At 32.5% G+C, this 20,815-nt stretch overlaps 1 protein-coding gene across 1 annotated transcript; it reads right to left on the reverse strand.

The window, feature by feature from the left end:
• Positions 1–2: 2 nt before the first annotated feature.
• On the reverse strand, positions 3–9,156 carry LOC145625139 (transcription factor BHLH42-like). Its single transcript, XM_081678219.1, has 9 exons — positions 9,044–9,156; positions 8,469–8,729; positions 5,902–5,998; positions 4,886–4,900; positions 4,359–4,415; positions 3,711–4,041; positions 3,250–3,537; positions 677–1,491; positions 3–89 (listed from the first exon to the last, which is right to left on the reverse strand). Exons 1-9 carry the CDS (start codon positions 9,154–9,156, stop codon positions 3–5), a joined length of 2,064 nt encoding a protein of 687 aa, XP_081534345.1.
• Positions 9,157–20,815: the final 11,659 nt, after the last annotated feature.

Consider the following 20,815-nt stretch of genomic DNA (forward strand, 5'->3'; position numbering starts at 1 on the left):
ACTTATGGGTCACTTTGAGGTATTTTTTGATTCACAGCCCTCTTCACTTCAATTATACTGGGTTTCTTTCCATTGGCATTCTCTTTAACCTGCTCATAAAATTAAGAAATTATACAATAAATATTTTTTTTTTAATTTTTTTATTTAATGTGAATATTGCAAACTTTGATTCTACTTGAGTGCAAAATGATTGTGGACATCTGATATTTTGATTGAGCATGAAGAAAATGCTTGTGCACAAGTATATCACAGCAACACTGATGCTAAAATATTGGGCATGACTAGTCTGCTGCATACGGAAATTTTCTTGTTCAGACCAGAATAACTTTAGAGGGAGGGAGGATTTTGAGGCATTTAGGTAATTAAGGGGGGTGAAGATTTGAACCCGGGATCTATCTATGTGGAACCTTAGTGTAAATTACAAATGGCCTGTTTAATAAAGATTAAAACAGAGTATATTGGAGTTCACATTATTTTATGAGGATGAAAAGTTGCATCTTGTAGGATGTGTATTGTTTGAAGAAATGAAATTGAATAAAATGTTAACTTCTACAAAAAAAGAAATGCTGGGTTGAGAAATGAGGAAAGTAATGCATGTGATAAAAAAATGTGGCATTCTTTCTTCAATTAAGAAAATCTGGTGAAGTGGTATACTTGGGATTAAGAGAAATAATACCTTGGCTCTTAACTCTGCTGCAAGAAGGCCATTGTTAAGGGAGGACAACACTGTAGTAACTTCTAGTCGCATGTCCCTCAGTTTGATCATAACATCCAGCAACAACCCCTCTTTATATGGGCACTGCAACTCCACCAATGCATCACTCTCAATTATCGACACCTCTAACATGTTACTTTGTTGTGACTGTGCTGCAGTCTTCTTTCCCCTCATTTCACTTCCACTGCTGCTTTCTTCTATCACCTGCAATTTCCTCTTATCTCTCTCCTCTCCAGATTTTGTACGTCCCTCAAGTTCCTGTACTTTTTTGCGTAGCTGCTTCACATACTCAATGGTGTCCCCTAAAATAGAAGCTTTGTCCATTTTTGTCACAAATGGCACCAATGACCTCAAAATGACAAACCTCTCGTTCAACTTCTCCCTTCTCCTACGCTCAGCTAATACATGACTGGCCGAGAGCTCATCATGAGGTGATCCACTAGTGCTCTTCCCGCGACCAAGGGCCATGTAGTGCAGGTTTGACTTGGGGAAGCTAACATTCTCTTCGCGGTACTTTGAATGAAGGAGAGGGACTGTCAATAGAATATTTTTAAGAAGGCATTGCGAGGTGCCTTCCACTGGTGAGTGGTGGTGGTTGGACCCTGGTGTCCAGCTTGAGAAGGCAGAGTTTGAAGAGTAGGAGAGGTAAGAGGAGGTTGCAATGGAGGGGGTAGAAGAGGGTTCTGCCCATCGGCTAGATTGGAGTTGAAGGATGATAGAGACAGTTTGGGAGTAGTATGCGTCTTCTTGGGAGAGGTTTTCCATTGTAGCGATACCTGGAAAATTACAGTCTAGAAATAAGACTTGGCTGCATGCATTATTATGATTAAGCGTTGGTCAAGAATTTTGTCTAATGTTAGTATAGTAGCTGCAAAGTAGAAGGGTTGGGAAGATGAGTTCTTCCATCACTGTAGGCATAACATTAAGCTATCAAGCACCAGGATAAACGCTAAAAACATATGTTGCCAGGACACATATGTTAACGTTATACCAGCTGCAACTCTGAACTGTTACACATACAGCAATAGTCTTTGAATGCCGATAGGAACAGAACAAAAATAAGCTTGTACAATACACTATGAAAATCTAAAGATCGTATTCATAATACTTTAGTCAAGAATTAAGACTTGTGGCTTGTAGTAGTTTGTTCTGACTTTTGATTAATGTCCTATACATTTTAGTTTGAGGTTTATCAGTAGAATTACATTCAATTTTAGTTTTACAGCTTGTTTGGATAAGAAGAAATGGAGGGAACGGAAGAGAAGGAAAAGGGTGGGGGATTTAATCCATTGTTTGGATAACAAATAAAGGGAGTGAGGGAAATGGAGAGAAAGGAAATGAAGGGAAAAGTTTTGTTTGATTGTTAATGAATAAAATCCTTCCAAATTTGAAAAGATTTGAAAGGAAAATATATGATTAACATTCAACTGGAATACTGCATTCAACCTATTATATAATCTTTCTTTTCTATTATTTTCTCTCTCCTCCATACTAGGATACTGTTCTCACATTTATATTCCCCCAAATTCTAGGGTTTTGGCATTTTTAATTTTTATCTTTCAATCTCTTGAATTTTTCAAGGTAAGGCCAATTAATTCACCAAGTTATTCTACTATGCTTCTCACGAATTTTATCCTCCAATTTCTAGGGATTTGATGCTCTTCTTCATTGCTATTGTTTAATTGATTTTCAATTCGTTTTTTATTTATTTTTTTATTTTTATGTATTTCTTTGATTTTTTTTGTTTGAAAATCAGTTTTGGAAAATTTGTTTGAAAATCAATCTAATGTTTTAGATTAATTTACATAAGTTTTTTTTTTTTTTTTTGGAAGAACATAGGATATTAAATTATCTGTTTGAGTTTTGCTTAATTTTAATGACGTTTATAAATTTTTTTTTTTAATCAGGTTTATATCATAATACAAATAACTACAATATTTTTCTGAAAAATTAGTATAATGTTGAATGCAAGCAACCCACAAATTAAGAAAAATAAAAAAAAATGGTGAATGTCTCTCCCCTCCCTCCCTTTTCTCCTTTATCCAAACAAGGAAGGTTCAATTTCTCCTTCCCTTCCCTCCCCTTCTCTTCCCTTCCATCCCTACCCCTTCCCTTCCTTTCCTTCCTGCTAGTGTATCCAAACACGCAGTTAATGTTTTTTTTTTTCCTTTTTCTTTTTTAGGTTGAGTGCTCATCTTTGGTTGATGTTTATGTTTTTGTTCCTTCTTTTTCTCATGATAGACCTGTGAATAGGCTGTGATATTGTATGGACTATGGAGGTTGTACCCTTTATGACGGGTAGTCACAATTGAAGGTCTAGCAAGTTGTTCAGGATGTTATACTAGCTAGGTTAAACTAACATGTGGGAACAATAGTGCAATAATTACAATTGTGAGAGTTGCCTCGTGAAGATTTTAAATGAAAATCTTTTTTTTGGCTTTGAAGTGGTGGTGCAACAGTTTTTTTGGCTTTGAAGTGGTGGTGCAACTGTATAGAATTGTAAAGACAAACCTAAGGTAAGAAACTAATTTTACCTAGAGATGGTGTCTGGAAGTTGTTGCTAATAATTATTGGATCCTCTAGTTGTTGCTGTTGCATAACAGGCCATCTTCGAGTTGACTTTGTAGTTATGAATGAGTCAACAAGGTGATGCTCGTGACTTGGTGTTGGAGGTGTTGGAGTTGGACCAACAGCCACTAAGGGAAAGTTTGAGTCAAGGTTATTGGATACGACATCAGGGGAGCTGAGTTGTATGTCCTCGGGAATTTCTATCTGCATTAACTCGCTTGGCTCATCAGATGAGTCAGGAACAACAGTAATACCTGAAAACAAATATTGCTTAGTGTTAATTGTTCTTACATAAGGAATTAAGGTCATACAGAAATATTATTATACTCTCAAAGTCCCAATAATATGACTGCTTTGTACGCTCCATCACTTCATCAGGAGAAAAAAAAAGGCCATGTAAATATGGCTCAAGAGGAGAATGGACTACCTTTTTGGTATCGTAGTTCCAACTTTACTGGCAAGCCAAGGATTGCCTGGGCCTCAGGATCTGAGTCAGCTTCGCCCTCAGTCTCATCGTTATCATCATTGTTGTTGGCTCCATCACTAGGAATAGATAGTGGGTCGACAGTGGTGTATGTGGCAAGGGCAAGAGGAGACTGGAAGTGGGAATGGTTGGAGGATGCAGTTGGATTGGAGGTAGAGTGCTCCGAGAGTGCAGGCTTTGGTTGTAATGGTAGTTCATTATGGAGTTGGTGGTGGTGGTAGTGGTCGTCGAAAAAATATTTGACTTGTTGAATAAAAGATGGGTCTTCTTGAACCTGCTTCCGAAAAGAAATCAGTGTTTGTATGAAAGCAAAGTACATCGTCGAAGTCAAGTAGGGGAATCCCTAACAAATAGACAGAGGTACAAAGTACAATTTAGCAGGGTTATAATGACTTACTCTCTCGGCAAGCTAAGAAAGTAATTTGCATATCAGTGATTTGAAATTAATGTACGTATTTTGCGCGGTTGTTGCATCATTATAGAAATCAGAAAGTAGTAAGCTTGTGGGTAACATGAATGAGAATATTAACCATGGAATCTGGCATTCATAGGCTATACGTAACAAGTTATAAGGGTGAAATGTTGACTTACTCTTTCCGTGTATCCTAACTCCACCACACCATCCATTACAGGTATGCACACTACTGTCTGCAATTCATGTTGTCAAAGAATAAACTTTGGTTAATTACTCATTTTTGTTTCAAATAAGATTTTGTTGATATTATTAAAGTCAAGATTAATACATACTTTTCCAGTTTTTGTTTTTTTTTTTACTAAAGTTATTGAAGCTATATTCATTTCAATGCATAACTTTATTATTAATCTATTCAATTATGTACTTGTATTACGGAGTAGTAAGTAAAAATATTATAAGTTGATTATGTTTAATGTCAAAGACCAAATATTTATACTTACAGGTATTCACATTATATATTTATTCAAGTAAAAATCACAATCAATAGTTAAATGATACAGTAATACGTAAATAATGCCAAGATTTAATTATTGCGATACTAATATGAAATGAAGGAAATATGTAGTATTATAAATTAAAGTAGACAAGTAATATTTATAGCATTTTTTTTTTAATTGATTAAGTTGGAAATGGAACAATGTACCTGTATTCGAGCACTCTGGAAGAGTTCCAAGCACACCATGAAAAAAAGAGGAATAAAATGGAGGTTAGAACATTTGTGTTTCCACCACTAGGAGCGTACTAATACTGATTTTTTAACCAGTAATAACCCGGGTTATCAATTATTCAAATAACACTTATTATTATTAAGTTGTATTTAGATGCTATTATCTTGATATCAACAAAGACTTCTATTGCTCTCAATAATCTCAACTATTGTCTATGTGAATGAAATAATATGACCTAAGCCTACTTGCGTGTGTAGATGGAGAAGAGTTAAGAAATTGGAAAACTTTTGTATACACCCGGTTTTCAGTAATTTACTGTATATCGGGTACACTTTTGTCAGATTTAGTGTCACTTTTGTCAAATTTATCAATAAAGCATAAATAACTCTTATATATGTCACGGTAACTTTTGTGCGTTTTAGTGTAACTTTTACACATTTTATTGTCACTTTATAACGGATGTTCAGTAATTTACTGAACATCCGTTTTATTTAAAAGTTTGTGTAAGAAATTACGCGCATAATGATAATTTAATTTTGAAGTATGTAATGGGTAAATACAAGTTTATCTGCCAGATAAACGATTTTTTATTAATCTAATGACATTTTTGTAAATATATTGAAAAAACGTGGTCATTTATTCAATACTTTTGGTGAGTTGTCCAATTACTGTTTGCAACTGTTTGGTGAAAAAATTACATATATACCCCTCAACTAGTACATGAAAAGACACATATACCCTTCCATTGGTACTTGAAAAGACGATTATACCCCTAGATAAACAAATCTGGGGAATGAATTGGGTACAACTCGTATGTAACTTTGATCTTTTAGTACACATTTTTTTTAATAACTATGTTCATATCAAAAGAATTACTAGTATATAATTAGAATGAAGAAAATAGGTAATTAGCATTTTAAAATACTAAATCTTCAATTTTCATTTTTTGTGTTAGATGTACAAAACAATGTTTAAGAGTAGAGATTATTACCTTGGCAAGAATTGCTCTAGAAAATACTTTGCTATCTACCTCATTTGCTCCTGTTAGCCACATATGTTGACCTTTGGCATACGCCTTTCCTGGTAACCTAATTAACATTAACATAAATATTCATGACCTACCACCTTTAACATACTTATTCCAATCAATATACTATCTCCGATTTTTATTAGTTGTAACTTTGGGGTGAGATATAAAATATTTTAAAGTTGCAACTAAAAAAAATCAGAGGTAGTACATATCATTGGTAAAAAACATGGCCGGCCATTAGGGTGTGCAGCATGAGCTGCCGCACAGGGCCCAACTTTGGTTGGGGCCTCAGATCATTAAAAATGTATAAGTAATATATGTTGTAAAATTATTCATGTATATTAATAATGGCTTAGTGGTTTCATGAGCTCTACCTTCTTCACTTACAAAGAGCTCCTTGGTTCAATTCTCTATAAAGTACGGAGTATCAATCTAGTTTGCCTTACCGAATTAAAGGAACAAAGGAGTAAAATTTGCTTCAAAGTTTCCTTTTTTATGGTCGAAATATTCAAAGAAACAAAAAGAAGACAAAGTAGTAATTAATAGTAAAACGTAATTTAAAGGTTAGCTTAAAAAGCAGCTGAATTCAAGCGTGCTGATCCATCCATATCAGCTGCTCAACAAGGAAAGTAATTGAATAAGTGTTCATAATTTTGGTTTCCTGCAATATTGTAGAGGTCACCAAATATAACCCCAAATTGTTGCAGCTATATTGTTGCAATTACTTGAATTTACTCAACTATTAATTCACCTTATTTTCCATAAATAGTAGCTTTTAAACAGTCTTTCTACATATAGTCATAAAGTTACTACTCCCTTTAATTTCTTCTATGTGTTTAGTTAATCTTTCTACCTTGAATTTCATGCATTACAAGTTTACAACTATTTCCTTGAGAGAGACACAAAGAAAGAGGGGGTAATTGTGGCATGTGGGTATAGTAGTCTTTTACAATTATAGGAAGAAGATTGAAATTTGTGCACCTTTTAGTTGTTGTTCTAGTGTCTTGTAAGAGCAACCTTGAATTTTCTCTAGATATCCTAATGAGATGCATGACCTAATGTAAAAACAAAAGCAATCATTTATCTATTTGGACAAGTTTTGTATCATATGGTTGTTTTATTTGATCGGCGTGTAGGAAAATTGGGAGTAGGTTATTATTGGGACTTAATCTTCAGGTCTCGTAATTTGAGGGATTGAATCCTCATGAGTCATTATTACTCTTGACAAAACAAATTTTAGAGGTCAATTAATTACTTTGTTATTAATTGAAACTAAAACTAATTCAGCCAAAAACCACATAAAATTTGATTGTCATTGCAGTTAAGACAAATGACATGTTTGAAATTAAACCTCTTATTTTAGTTACTTATGGACCCATATTTGAATATACATTGTATTGCCTAGCAAAAGTATTCATTACACTACCACAATTACCCACTTAATATTTTTAGGGTTCATATTATTTTAATTTCATCACAAGCACTAACAACTCCCACAAAATATAAAGAATTCATGCAAATAAAGGCTCAATATGATTTCACAAAAGTGCCTCTAAGGCCTTAAATAGGATGCAGTATTTTCATCATCTTATAATCATCTATCAGTCCACATATTATTGTAGAAGAAATCATATATAGTCAAAATTTAATTGTAGAAGAAATCATTTTCAACATATTAAAATAGTAAATAGTAATTGACATGTAACTTTATTTACCACTTGACAAAGTGGTAAAACAGTAATGCTAGAGAATCTTTATTTCTTTTTTCCTTTCTTAGATTGAGATGGAAGAAGGCATTTAAAGCCTTTGCAGCTGGATCATCCATTATTTCGCTTTGTTATTTACACCCAACTTCTAAAAAAGGATATAATTAACTAATTCAACGAAATATTATTGTTAATGTATTAAGTCTAAAGCATATAATTAATAATATAACTGGAATCAAGCACATTCTAATTCATTTCTCTTAATTATTATACATGTATACTCTTTCCACCACAAAAGATAAATCATGTTGTATTTTCTTGAGTTAAAGTCAATAATTAGGTTACACGTGTAATACATTTTCATTATTAACATATACATTTAAGATAACCACGAGAGATCGATCTTGCTGTTGTATTCGTTTAAATGTAACCATTTGTTTTTTAACGGTAATCCACAACTTGAACTATGAATATGTTCAATTGTGTATGAGTGAAAGTTATTAAAAAGTTAAAATTTTGAAAATTTATATTTAAACGAATCTAACAAACTAGGCTTCACAAATCTATTTATTAAGGCCGTATGAAAATTAAGTGAATAGAATTAGGATTGAATATAGTATTATTATATGTTACAGTACCTATTTTTTACTTAATCTTAATTATCATTGTTTATAAATTATAATCAAATAAGAATATTTACGGCTTAAGAGAACGTAAATAATCAAATTAAATAAAACATTTTTGAAAAAAAAAAAAAAACACAAATAAAAGCAAATGAAAATGGTTAGCGATTAAAATAGAGAGAAGGTTGAGTAAACTTACCCTACACCAGGAGGGAAAGAAAAAGAGACACACATGAGATAAAACCACTCGGACTCCGTCAAATCCTCCGGCGACAAAGCTGCACACGGCCTTCTTGCTGGCTGATTCGACTCTCCGGCTGATAACGACTCGTAGAGTTCTTTCAGTTGTTGGCTTCTTTGTAGACATGCTTCCTCCTCAGTTCTTGAATCATCCATTGGTTGCACCATCTTTCTTGTCTTTATAGCTCCATTGTAATACCCATCTAGCCACACTAATATCCTATTCATATGTAGAACCAGAAATTTATTTAAAGCGACCTATGTGAACCAGAAAATTATTTAAAATGACCTAATTATGATGTTTAAATTAAAAAAAAAAATTCTAGGTAGGTTTTACCATCTTAAACTTTTGTATAAAATTGGTAAATAACAATAACTAATTTTGTAGTTATATTATTTTCTAATTTTTTTTGAACGGATATTATTTACTAATTTTTTTTTGAACGGATATTATTTTCTAATTAATTAAATAATAAATACAACTCCTCCATAATTTTTTTTTTTTTCTTAAAAAATGGTTTAATGAATTTTTACCCTTGTTGAGGACAATATTGCCAGAAGAGGCTGTAAGTCCATTGAACTGCTTGCACAGCTGATTGTAACATATGTTGAAGCTGTTTATTATTACTCGACTCAGGAACACTCATTTTTTCTGATCTCCTTCCTTTTCCGTTCGTTGTTTCGAAAATCGTGTTTTGATCTTCTAAATTATATGATACCTTACCTTCTCTTTTATGGACAAAGGTGTATATATTAAGTGGAGTTGATAGACGAGGAAGAAATCGAGGTTGAAGGGATAAACGATTTACGAACAATTATTAATGTTGGCGTAAAAGTTTTGAGTTTAAGATGGAGAAGAGAAAAGAAGAAAGTAGTAGGAGTTGGTTAGGGTTTGGGTTACGTTGAGTAGTAATACATTTTTGTGTTGTGAAGAAGAAAGAGATGAAATTTGAGAAGTGAGTTATGAGTTGACTGGCAGATATACCTGAATTTGGTTGAAGAGAAAAAGTAATTGGGTATTTAATTTTAGTAGGGCAAATGCTTAACTAAAATTAAGTACTTGTATGTTGTAATTCCTCAAATAAAAAAAATTAAAAAAAAAAAAAAAACCTTGTATTATTTGTTACATTCCTAAATTCATTTTAAAATAAGAAACAACTTAAATAATCTGACTTTTTTTCCTTATAACATTTTACACCGTTCGGAAATAATATAATATATTATCTTTAAGACCTCGTAAACTATTTGATAGTTTTCTTGTTTTCTATTCTACTACTCTCTATATAAAGAGATCGTCGTTTCTAGGGTTAACTAGGCTCAGATAGAACAAGTCATAAAAACCTCATCTCCTCCCTACTACCAAACACAATAGGTATATAGTATGGATTAAGTCGACAAGGCCCCGTACTATAAACAAATAATAAAACCCTAGCCCTTTGGAGAGAGGAATCATGAAATCTAAGAGAGTTGTAATCCACAAATATTTGGAATTTGTTATATACACCCGGGTGTACCGTACACCCAACTAACCTAAGGTTAGTTTTTGCTTTTCATTTGATGATTAAATGAAATAAATCAACAAAACAAGAACTTAACACTTATGGGTGTACAGTGCACCCGAATATATATAACAATTTCTCCAAAATATTAATAAAATCATTGTTTCCGTATATTTTCTACCCTCTAATTTATTTGTATATCGCAAATTTGAATTTTTATGGTTTTACAATACTATTTATACTTTGATTAAATTTGATGATTTATGTTTTTCACGTTTAATCTATGTATAAATTCAACCATATATATCATAAATGACTCAAAATAAAAAATTTAATTTTAATAAAGTAGACATTGATACAAATCTAAAAAGATCTCACATGAATATGTTTTTCTTTAATTATAATCACAAAATAATGTGATAAGAAGTAAGTGGATATTGTATACTACTAAAATATTGCGTGTAAAAAATTAACGAATGAAAGAAATATGGATTCGTCTCAATTTATATTTTCGTAATATCAAATATTTCTAAATGTAATTCATTAAAGGGTGCTGATATTGCCAAGGCAAAAAAAAAAGTCATTGCCAAGGCAATTTATTTATCCTCTACCCGTAATCTTTGAGTATCTAAATAAATCAAACTTATTAAATCAATAAAATACTTTGTAATATTTTGTTGCCTATAAAGCACTTAAATATTCTAATTAAAATATTTCCGCTTACTAATTAATTATTCTCATCAAAATATGCAATTAATTAAAGGAAATTTTGTCAAAAACCTCCTTAAAAGCATCTTTTTGTCAAAAACCTCCTTATAATTTTTTTTTTGTGGAATCATACCTTAATCAATTTTTTTTTTACAAAATCATACCTTATGACGGAAAACGGGGTTTGACCCCGTTTTCAGGCGTTGACCACCAACGTGTTTAACGGAAAACCACCGCCAAAATTAACCCATCACCAAAGACCAGCCACCACCACCACCAAAATTTTACCAAAATTTTCCCAAAATTAACCCACCACCAAAGACCAGCCACCACGCCCACCCCCACAACACCCACGCAAACACCAACAACCCCACCAATCGACACCAACAACAGCCGCAGAACCGAATACCGCACGCACCACCTCCAATCGCCACCAATTCGAGCCAACCAGACCCTCGCAACTCGCCTACCCCCACCTGCCCAACCACTCCCTTCGCGGCGACAATACCCTAGGCGGTGGAGATGGAGGCTGCTGGGGATTTGGGGGCTTAATTGGTGCGAATTGGGGTTGCAATTGGTGCGGTGTTGTAGCGGTGGAGATGGAGGCTGCTGGGGATTGATGTTGTCGGCTTGCGCGGAGATAGGTGGTGCGGTGGAGCAGGTGGCGGTGATGTGGTTGCGCGGAGATAGCCACCGTGTTAGGTAGATTCTGGTTGCAGTGGGAAGATGAAGGAGAGGGAGGGTCATTGACGGGGTTTGGGGTTCTGGGTGACGGTGGGGTTGGGGCTGGGGTAGCGTCGCCAACCGGGGGGGGGGGGGGGACAAGGAACCCTAGACGCTGGTAGGAGGTGGTGGTGGACTGGTGGGTTCGGGTGATTTTCCGTTGAACACGTGGGTGGTCAATGCCTGAAAACGGGGTCAAACCCCGTTTTCCGTCTAAAGGTATGATTTTGTAAAAAAAAATTTGATTAAGGTATGATTTAACAAAAAAAAATTTATAAGGAGGTTTTTGACAAAAACATGCTTTTAAAAGGAGGTTTTTGACAAAATTTCCTAAATTAAATTATTTACCATCACAAACTCATCCGTATAATCTTCTTACAATCACTAAAATTGACATTTTATTGGAAGAGACACCATTATCAATACAAGTATTAGCTACCTCTAAATTTGTTTTATTAATATATTTCATTTATTTATCAAGTTCTTAATTAGGGCCTGTTCTCTTACGTTGAAATTCAGTTCAGTTCAGTTCAACTCAGCTCAGTTCAGTCAGTTCAGTTCAGCTCCTAATTTCCTTCTCTTATAAAATATTCAGTTCAGTTCAGTTTAGATCAGCTTAGTTCAGCTCAGTTTAGTTCAATTCAGTTCAGTTCAGTTCAGCTCAGTTCAGTTCAATTCAGTTCAGTTCAGTTCAGCTCAGTTCAGTTCAATTCAGCTGAGTTCAGTCAATGAAAACAGGCCCTTAATTTGTAAAGATGTTTTCATGTCAACTTAAAACGTATTGATGGTCTATGTACCTTTATTATTAAATTTGTTATTAAAACAAATTTCATATTTACTTTTACAGATGCATGTAAGAAAATTTACATTTATAATTTGTTTTTTTTTTTTTGTTTTTTTTTTTTTTGTATAAATAATAGCACTATGTTTGTATACGTGGGATACTTTAATTCTCAAATTCTTAAAATCTAGTTTTTGGAATATTTAGCTACTGTTTTTAGGAAATGAAATATTTTAGCTACTAATATTAAAGGAAACCAAATATTACAAAGCATTTTATTGAATTAATAAGTTTGACATATTTAGATCTTTAAAGATTACGGGCTGCGGGTAGATGTCTTGGAAGTGGGGTTTTTTTTTTTTTTTTTTTTTTTTTTTTTTTTTTTTTTTTTACCTTGGCAATATCAGCGCCCTTCATTAAATTGGTAAATCAACATATTTTGGATTGAATAGTGCACTTTGAACAGGAAGCAAAATGTAATTCCTCGTAGTTCTTTGTCCGAGCAACGCTCGGATATTCACAAGGAAAAAAAAAATTATATTTATATATTATTATAAGTTTGTATTTGTTTATAGATTGTGTACATTTTTAATATTTTATTTATTTAAATTTGTTGTTATTGTTCTATTATTTAGACTTTATATTCTTTTTTTTTTAAAGGCTGTATATTTTTTTCATCAAAAAATAATACAAATGAAAAATTAAAAAGGTTTTGGCGGGAAATTTTTTAATGTAAACATGACACGTGTAATTCTAGAATATTCTTGGTGATTACTTTTATATATAGTTGTAGGCGTCGTTTGAAGTGCGCCTACGTTAGCATGTTGTTAATTTGCTTGGCACTTATAGGAAGTCGGAATTGACATATACGATTAGGGACAAAGCAAAGTAGGGAGCCGCCAACAAGTTTTTAAGGAACTTGTAAACCGTTCAAGAATCATAAAAGGCAACCAAGAATAAAGGAACAACGATAGCAACACCAATTGACCCATGAAGGTTACACCCCATTCATAATCCATGATATTACCAATTCCATATGATTCAGAACTACAAAAGGAGAATTGGGGATGATGGTACAAAGTGAGTCATGGAGTCACATTCGCTCGTATTGGCCTCTACTCGATTCTTATAGTGAATAGTATTCCCTGCGATCTCAAAGGCATGCAAACAAAGATTCAATTTGCTCCAAACTATAATTATGCTAAATTGGTTGAATAGTAATGCATGCAACATATAATTCTAAAATATCGTGATCACTTGATTAAACGACAAGATTAAAAAGGAACCTAAACCGGTCGTCCAAATTATCTTATAGGCGTGATTTTCATTGCATATTCCCTTTATACATGCAATATGGTGATCATAAATAATAATAGAAAAAATCAATATTGGAAGCAATTTAACAATAATAACGTTAGTCAAATAAAATAATAACAATAACCCTAATCATGATACTAGAAATATTAATAATAATAGTAATTAAGTGAATTAATTACTCACTTTCCGCGTTTCCTTGAATTGCTACATCATAAATAAATTGTTAGTAACTTCAATTAAAAATATAAGGAAAATTTGTAAATTACCACCCAAAAAGGGGTGTTGTTTTGAAATTACCACCCAATAAAAATTTTATTTTAAATTAACACCCATTAAAAACAAAATTCTTTCAGATTACCACCTTTTTTTGTTTTCCGGTGGAAAATCTGTTTGAGGCCCCCACATAACGGCTATAAACGGCTACTTTGACTCTCTCTCCCCGATTTATGTTGTTTATAAATTGTCAAACTTCAATTTAAAAAATTTTGCCCCAAATTTCATTCTAAATCCCTCAAATTTCAACTTGTACTGTTAGAAGAAGATATAAACTGAATTTCATACTCTGATTTTGCAGCTAAGGTATGATTCCAGTACTTCGTAAATTAGGGTTTTTTTTTTCCCTAATTTAGTAATTAGGGTTCCTGAGGCAATAAAATTTAGGGCTTATTGCAATTAGGGTATTTGTTTGCAATTAATTGTGCGATTTAGTTAGAATTCTGCTAATTGAAGTTGATGTTGTCCAAATTTGTTCTTCAATTGTTTATTATGCTGAATAATTGTATCTTATGTGCTGTGTTTTTCGATTGAATGATTTGAATGATTCATTGATGCATGAAGTTGTAAGCTAGTTCTTTTTGTTTGTTTTTGGATTAAGTCTTGCAGAAATGGAGTTTTGGTTAGAATTAAAGGAAGAAAGAGGGAAAAAATTGATGATTTTTGGTTAGATTAACAGAAGGAATTGAGGAGAGATGAAGAGTATGGAGTTTAATGCAATAGTTAGAACATTAAGGTCGAAGAAAAGAAAAAAAAAGGAGGGAAGTTAAAAAGGTGGGACCCACAGTCGGATTTTCAACCGGAAAACATAAAAAGGTGGTAATCTGAAAGAATTTTATTTTTAATGGGTGGTAATTTAAAATAAAATTTTTATTGGGTGGTAATTTCAAATTAGGACCTCTTTTTGGGTGGTAATTTACAAATTTTCCAAAATATAAATCAAATTGAAATTAAATTAAATAAAAGTAGAGTTGATTTGATCCAAACCCTTTGTTAATTATACCTTTTACGCTTTGGTTTAAGTATAGAACTACGGGTATTGTATGGACTCCTTGGAGTGCTTAGGGGAAGTATTATGGAAGAGTAGGGAGGCTAGTATTTAGGCTAAAGCAAGAGAGAAAGAGAGGAGAGAATGATTTTGGTGTATAAGAGAGAAAGAGAGAATAAGAGAATGATTTGGTGATAAAGCTTGTTGATGATTCAAAAAAGGGGTGATATGATCTCTATTTATAATGAAAAAAGAAGGGTCGAAGAATCAAGAAAAGATAGAATTCGAATCGAAATAAAACTCTTGTGATGGACAACAGTTTTTGCAGTTTTTGTTTTTATTATATCTTTTGATTTAGAAATCGAAATAAGATAAATAATGTGTCGTAGGAAAGCTCTTGAAGTATACTTTCTAACCCAATTAGAATCAGATTAAAATAATTTTTATAATAAAAGATATGGCCGAAATAGTGAGATGGTATCAGTTTTGGATAGAGTTTGGTATTTCAATCATATCTTTTTCGTTATACCTCGGAATTAATATTATAATATATCATTAGAAAGATAATTTCAAGGACTATCCAATCATTTAAGATTTGGATAAAAACTATGAAGCACAAAAATCATATCTGACTATCTTTGAATGTCTTTCAATTCGAATAGAATTAAGACTTTCAAAAAAAGGAGTTTTTATTCAATTTCAAACTCTTTAATCTTATCTTTTCAAAAGGAATAATTAAGATCTTTTAGAAACTTATAGAATCTTCCAATTAATCCTAATTGGTTTAGGAATGGGATTAAATCCTTTGGACCCTCCACATGATCATTGGATCGTAGGTAAGGTGGGCTTAGGTTCGGTTTAAGCTCAATTTAGTATTTTGACCAATCGCTATTACATGCACCATGGTGCACACAAAAATATGTGCACGCAAAAATAGGTGCACCAGGCTCAAATAACAGCCCACAAACCATAAATGCCCAAATTGAACACCCAATTTAGATCAAATGACACACTCCTTCCTCCTTTTATTTACATGCCATTTTATTATTAATTTTTGAATATAAAAAAAATGTAATGTCTCATCAAACAAAACTTCTCCCAATTTCTACATTGAACCAGTTTCTTAGTCTCTCTTCTCTCTCCTCTCTCGATTTTTCTATCTCTAAAAAAATTGATAAGCATATCAGTAAGGTAATATTATATTATTATTACTTTTAATTTAATTTTAAAATTCATAGATTTTAATTTTCTGGTACTTGATAAATTTATGAAATAAAATGAACACTACTGTAGGGAATATTTCAAGCATTACCCTAAACTTGAACCCCACTGTGGTCCTACACTTAAGCATGGTGGCGTCCAAAGGGAAGGAAGCTAGAGTAAAAGAGTCGTCAACAAATTTTAGAAACTTTTAAACCGTTCACATGGTGAAGGTTACACCCCTTAACGATCCAGGAGATCGTTAACTCCAATACTATATTTTGTAAAATTTTAAAATTCATAGATTTTAATTTTCTGGTACTTGATAAATTTATGAAATAAAATGAACACTACTGTAGGGAATATTTCAAGCATTACCCTAAACTTGAACCCCACTGTGGTCCAACACTTAAGCATGGTGGCGTCCAAAGGGAAGGAAGCTAGAGTAAAAGAGTCGCCAACAAGTTTTAGGAACTTGTAAACCGTTCACATGGTGAAGGTTACACCCCTTAACGATCCAGGAGATCGTTAACTCCAATAGGTCTGGAACCAAGACTGGAAATTCGAGGATGAAGGTACAAATTCAATCTAAAAGAGAAAGAACCTGCCCTAATAATAGGCCTCTACTTTATTCTTCTCGTATTCATGTGCGCTTTCTGACTAACATGCAATCATTAGGTTAATCTTGACCTTTTATCTATGTTGGTTGAATATTAATGCACAAACAAAACTATTATTGGCGATCACTGGAATCATAATCATATTAACCCTAAACAAGATTATTAATTATCTTATTAAGCGTGATTACAAGTACAAATTCCCTTTAAACATGCATAAATGTGTGATCAAGCAATAACAATAAATAAAAAGCAACATAATAATAATAATTATTATAATAAATCATAATCATCATCAAAATAATCATAACAAACATGTTAAAGGATAATAATAGCAAGATCCTAGGCATGATACTAACAAGATTAATAACAAACCCTAGCATGTCACTAAACAATAAAGATTAAAGCTTTAGTCCTAACATGATACTAACATGCTATTAGGAAAGAAAATAGGAAACATTATAGAAATCATAATTGATATTAGAAACTTATTATTTACCCGAAACATGATACTAGGAAGCAATAAAAACATCCTAACATGATACTAGGAATCAAAATAATAATCTAAACATGATTTCTATATCATACTATCAATTAAACAATAAAGTACTTACTTGGATGCCTCGTATCTCTTTCTAATAACAAAATACACGCGTTAGTAACTTCAAGGAAAATATAAAACAAACAATTAAATTAAATAATTGAAATAGAGATTTGGGACCAAACCCTCAGAAATATCAAACCTTTCACGTCTAGGGAGAAGGCAACTTCAAACTTGGCTAGGTGTGCCTAGATCTAATGTGTGAGGAATTGTGTTTGTGAAAGGCTAGTTTAGAAAAAAGAGAGAGAGAATCAAGAAATTCTTGATGAGAGTTGGTGATTTGAAAAGGGGAGATATGACCACTATTTATAGTAAAAAAACAGAGGGTCAAAGAATAAGAAAAGAATCCGAATTCGAATCGAAATAAAACTCAATGGACAACATTTTTTACAGATTTTGTTTTTATCATATATTTTGATCCAGAAGTCCAAATAAGTCATATAATATGTTGTTGGAAAGATCTTGAAGTCTACTTTCCAAACCAATTAAAATCATATTAAAATATTTTGTATGTAAAAATATATGGCCGAAATAGTAGGACGGTGTCAGTTTTGGATAGAGTATTGTATTTCTTTCATATCTTTTTCGTTATAGCTCGGAATTAATATTATAATATATCATTAGAAAGATAATTTCAATATCTATCCAAACATATAAGATTTGGATAATGATTATAAGGCACAAAAATAATATCTGACTGTCTTTGAACATCTTCAAATTCGAATAGAATTAGGATTAAAAAAAAGGAAAGTTTTTATAAAAGGAAAGTTGTTATGATAATATCTAAATATGGATGACTATTATCCCATGTACTAATACTCTAGAGTTGGTTATTTGGTCTTATCCGTTGATGGAACCCTAGGTAATGTACATGTATATATATCCCGTACTAGATGGAATATTAAAATACAACGTAACAATTTTCCCTCATCTCTCTATATTTTCTCTTCCATATTTAACACGTTATCAGCACCATTGCTAGTCAACTGAGTAGGATTACCAAACATTTATCTAGAATCGCATATTATTATTATTATTATTATCATGTAAGTATGACGCAGCCCATAACAATTATAATTTAACATTTATCTACTTTTACATGCTTATTTATTGGATTATCAACATATATAACGAATACAGAGCATGATATATACTTTATGATTCCATTCTTATTTTTCTCCATGCTAACGTTCTCATCTTCTATTTTGTCCTTATTTATGCATGATTTGTATCAGGTTTATTTATGCATGATTATAACGTTTAGTACATATTTTGGATACTATTTATATATACTTATCTTTTAATATTATTTTGTATAGTGAAAAATGTCGAACCTTGCTAAGCTCGAAATTGTGGCACTTGATATTACCGGAAAGAATTATTTATGATGGGTGTTAGATGCTGAAATACACCTAGATGCTAAAGGGCTTGGTGAAACAATAAAAGAGGCTAATAAGGCAACACCTCAAGATAAGGCTAAAGCCATCATTTTCCTTCGCCATCACCTCCATGAAGGGCTCAAAAATGAATATTTAACTTTGAAAGACCCACAAATCCTTTGGAGTAATCTAAAGGAAAGGTATGACCACCAAAAAACAGTGATACTCCCTAGAGCTCGTTATGAATGGTTGAATTTGAGATTGCAATATTTGAAATCTGTTAGTGAATATAACTCGGCTATGTTTAAAATAACTTCTCAATTAAAATTATGTGGAGAAAATATTACTGATGTAGAAATGCTTGAAAAGACATACTCCACTTTACATGCTAATAATATTGTCTTGCAGACACAATATAGAGAAAAAGGTTTTAAAAAATATTCTGAATTAATATCCTGTCTTCTTATGGCTGAGAAAAATAACGAGCTGTTAATGAAAAATCATGAATCACGTCCTACTGGCTCTACTCCATTCCTTGAAGTGAATGGGACAACCTTTAACGAGAAAGAAACTAAAAACAGAGACCATTCCAGCAGTAGTGGTCGAGGTAGAAGTCACGGTCGTGGCCAATGGCGCGGCCAGGGTCGTGGACGTGGATATAGTAGAGGCCGTGGAGGTCATTTCACAAACTCACATTCCCATCAGAAGTGGGAACATAGGGATGATAAAGAGAAAAGTGATACCAATATATGTTACCGTTGTGGAGGAAAAGGTCATTGGTCTCGGGTTTGTAGAACTCCAAAGCATCTTGTTGAACTTTACCAAGAATCATTGAAGAAAGGAAAGAAAGTTGAGGCAAAGCTTGTTCTTGAAGATGGTGAAGGTGATTTTGATTTTGGCAATGCTAATCAATTTGATGTTGTTGATTTCCTTATTTCCCCAGAAGGGAATAATTTTGATTTTGGCAGTACAACTCATTTAAAAGTTGCTGATTTCTTCACTGCCGCAGAAGGGAATAATTAAAATTATATTGTTTTGTATCAGTTTTAAGTATTAGACTTATGTTTGCTTATTCTAGTGATTTACTTAAGTTTATTTCTTTCGTTGTAAAAAGGACTTTTGCTTTATAAATTTATGAACTATTTGAGTGTTTTTATTGATTTATTTATTTTATCATCTTTATTTTTATGCTTAATATTTTGACATGTATTTTATTTCATGAAGAATATGGATATTACTCAAGTTCAATTTGCTATGAATGGTGAAGAATTATGTCTTGCTGACAGTGCAAATACTCATACAATACTTAAAAATAAAAAATATTTCTCTTATTTGATGATGATCGAAAAGGATTAATGTGAGTACCATATCGGGTAGTACAAATATCATTGAGGGCTCTGGAAGAGCCACTATAAAATTGCCTTGGGGAACTGAAATTAAAATAATTGATGCTTTATACTCCCCATTGTCTCAAAGAAATTTATTAAATTATAAGGATATTTGCAACAATGGTTATCATATTGAGACAACCAATGAAGAAAATAACGAATTCCTTCAAATCACAAATATAACTCAAGGCTCAAAACATGTTTTGGAGAAACTACCTACATTCTCCAGCGGTTTGTACTACACAAAAATCAATGCTATTGAAGCTCATGTTATAGTAAACCAGAAGTTTACTGATAATATTGTTGTTTAGCATGACCGGTTAGGCCATCCCGGTTCAATAATGATGAGAAAAATAATTATGAATTCATGTGGACATTCTTTGAAGAGCCAACATATTTTTCATAATAATTTTTCATGTGTTGCTTGCTCAGAAGGCAAGTTGATTATTCGCCCATCACCAGCTAAAATTAATTTTGAATCAATTAGTTTTCTGGAACGTATACAAGGAGATATTTGTGGGCCCATACATCCCCCATGTGGACCATTTAGATATTTTGTGTTTTTAATTGATGCATCAGCTAGATGGTCACATGTGTCTTTGTTATCAACTCGTAACCTGGCGTTTGCGAGAATACTTGCCCAATTGATTAAGTTGCGGGCACATTTTCCAGATACTCCCATTAAGAATATTCGGCTTGACAATAATGGTGAATTTACATCTCAAGCATCTAATGATTATTGCATGTCCATTGGGATAAATGTTGAACATCATGTAGCACATGTTCATACACAAAACGGTCTGGCAAAGTTATTAATAAAACGTATTCAGTT

This window comes from Chenopodium album, chromosome 3 (genome assembly GCF_948465745.1).
Source record: "Chenopodium album chromosome 3, dcCheAlbu1.1, whole genome shotgun sequence".
Taxonomy (NCBI): domain Eukaryota; kingdom Viridiplantae; phylum Streptophyta; class Magnoliopsida; order Caryophyllales; family Amaranthaceae; genus Chenopodium; species Chenopodium album.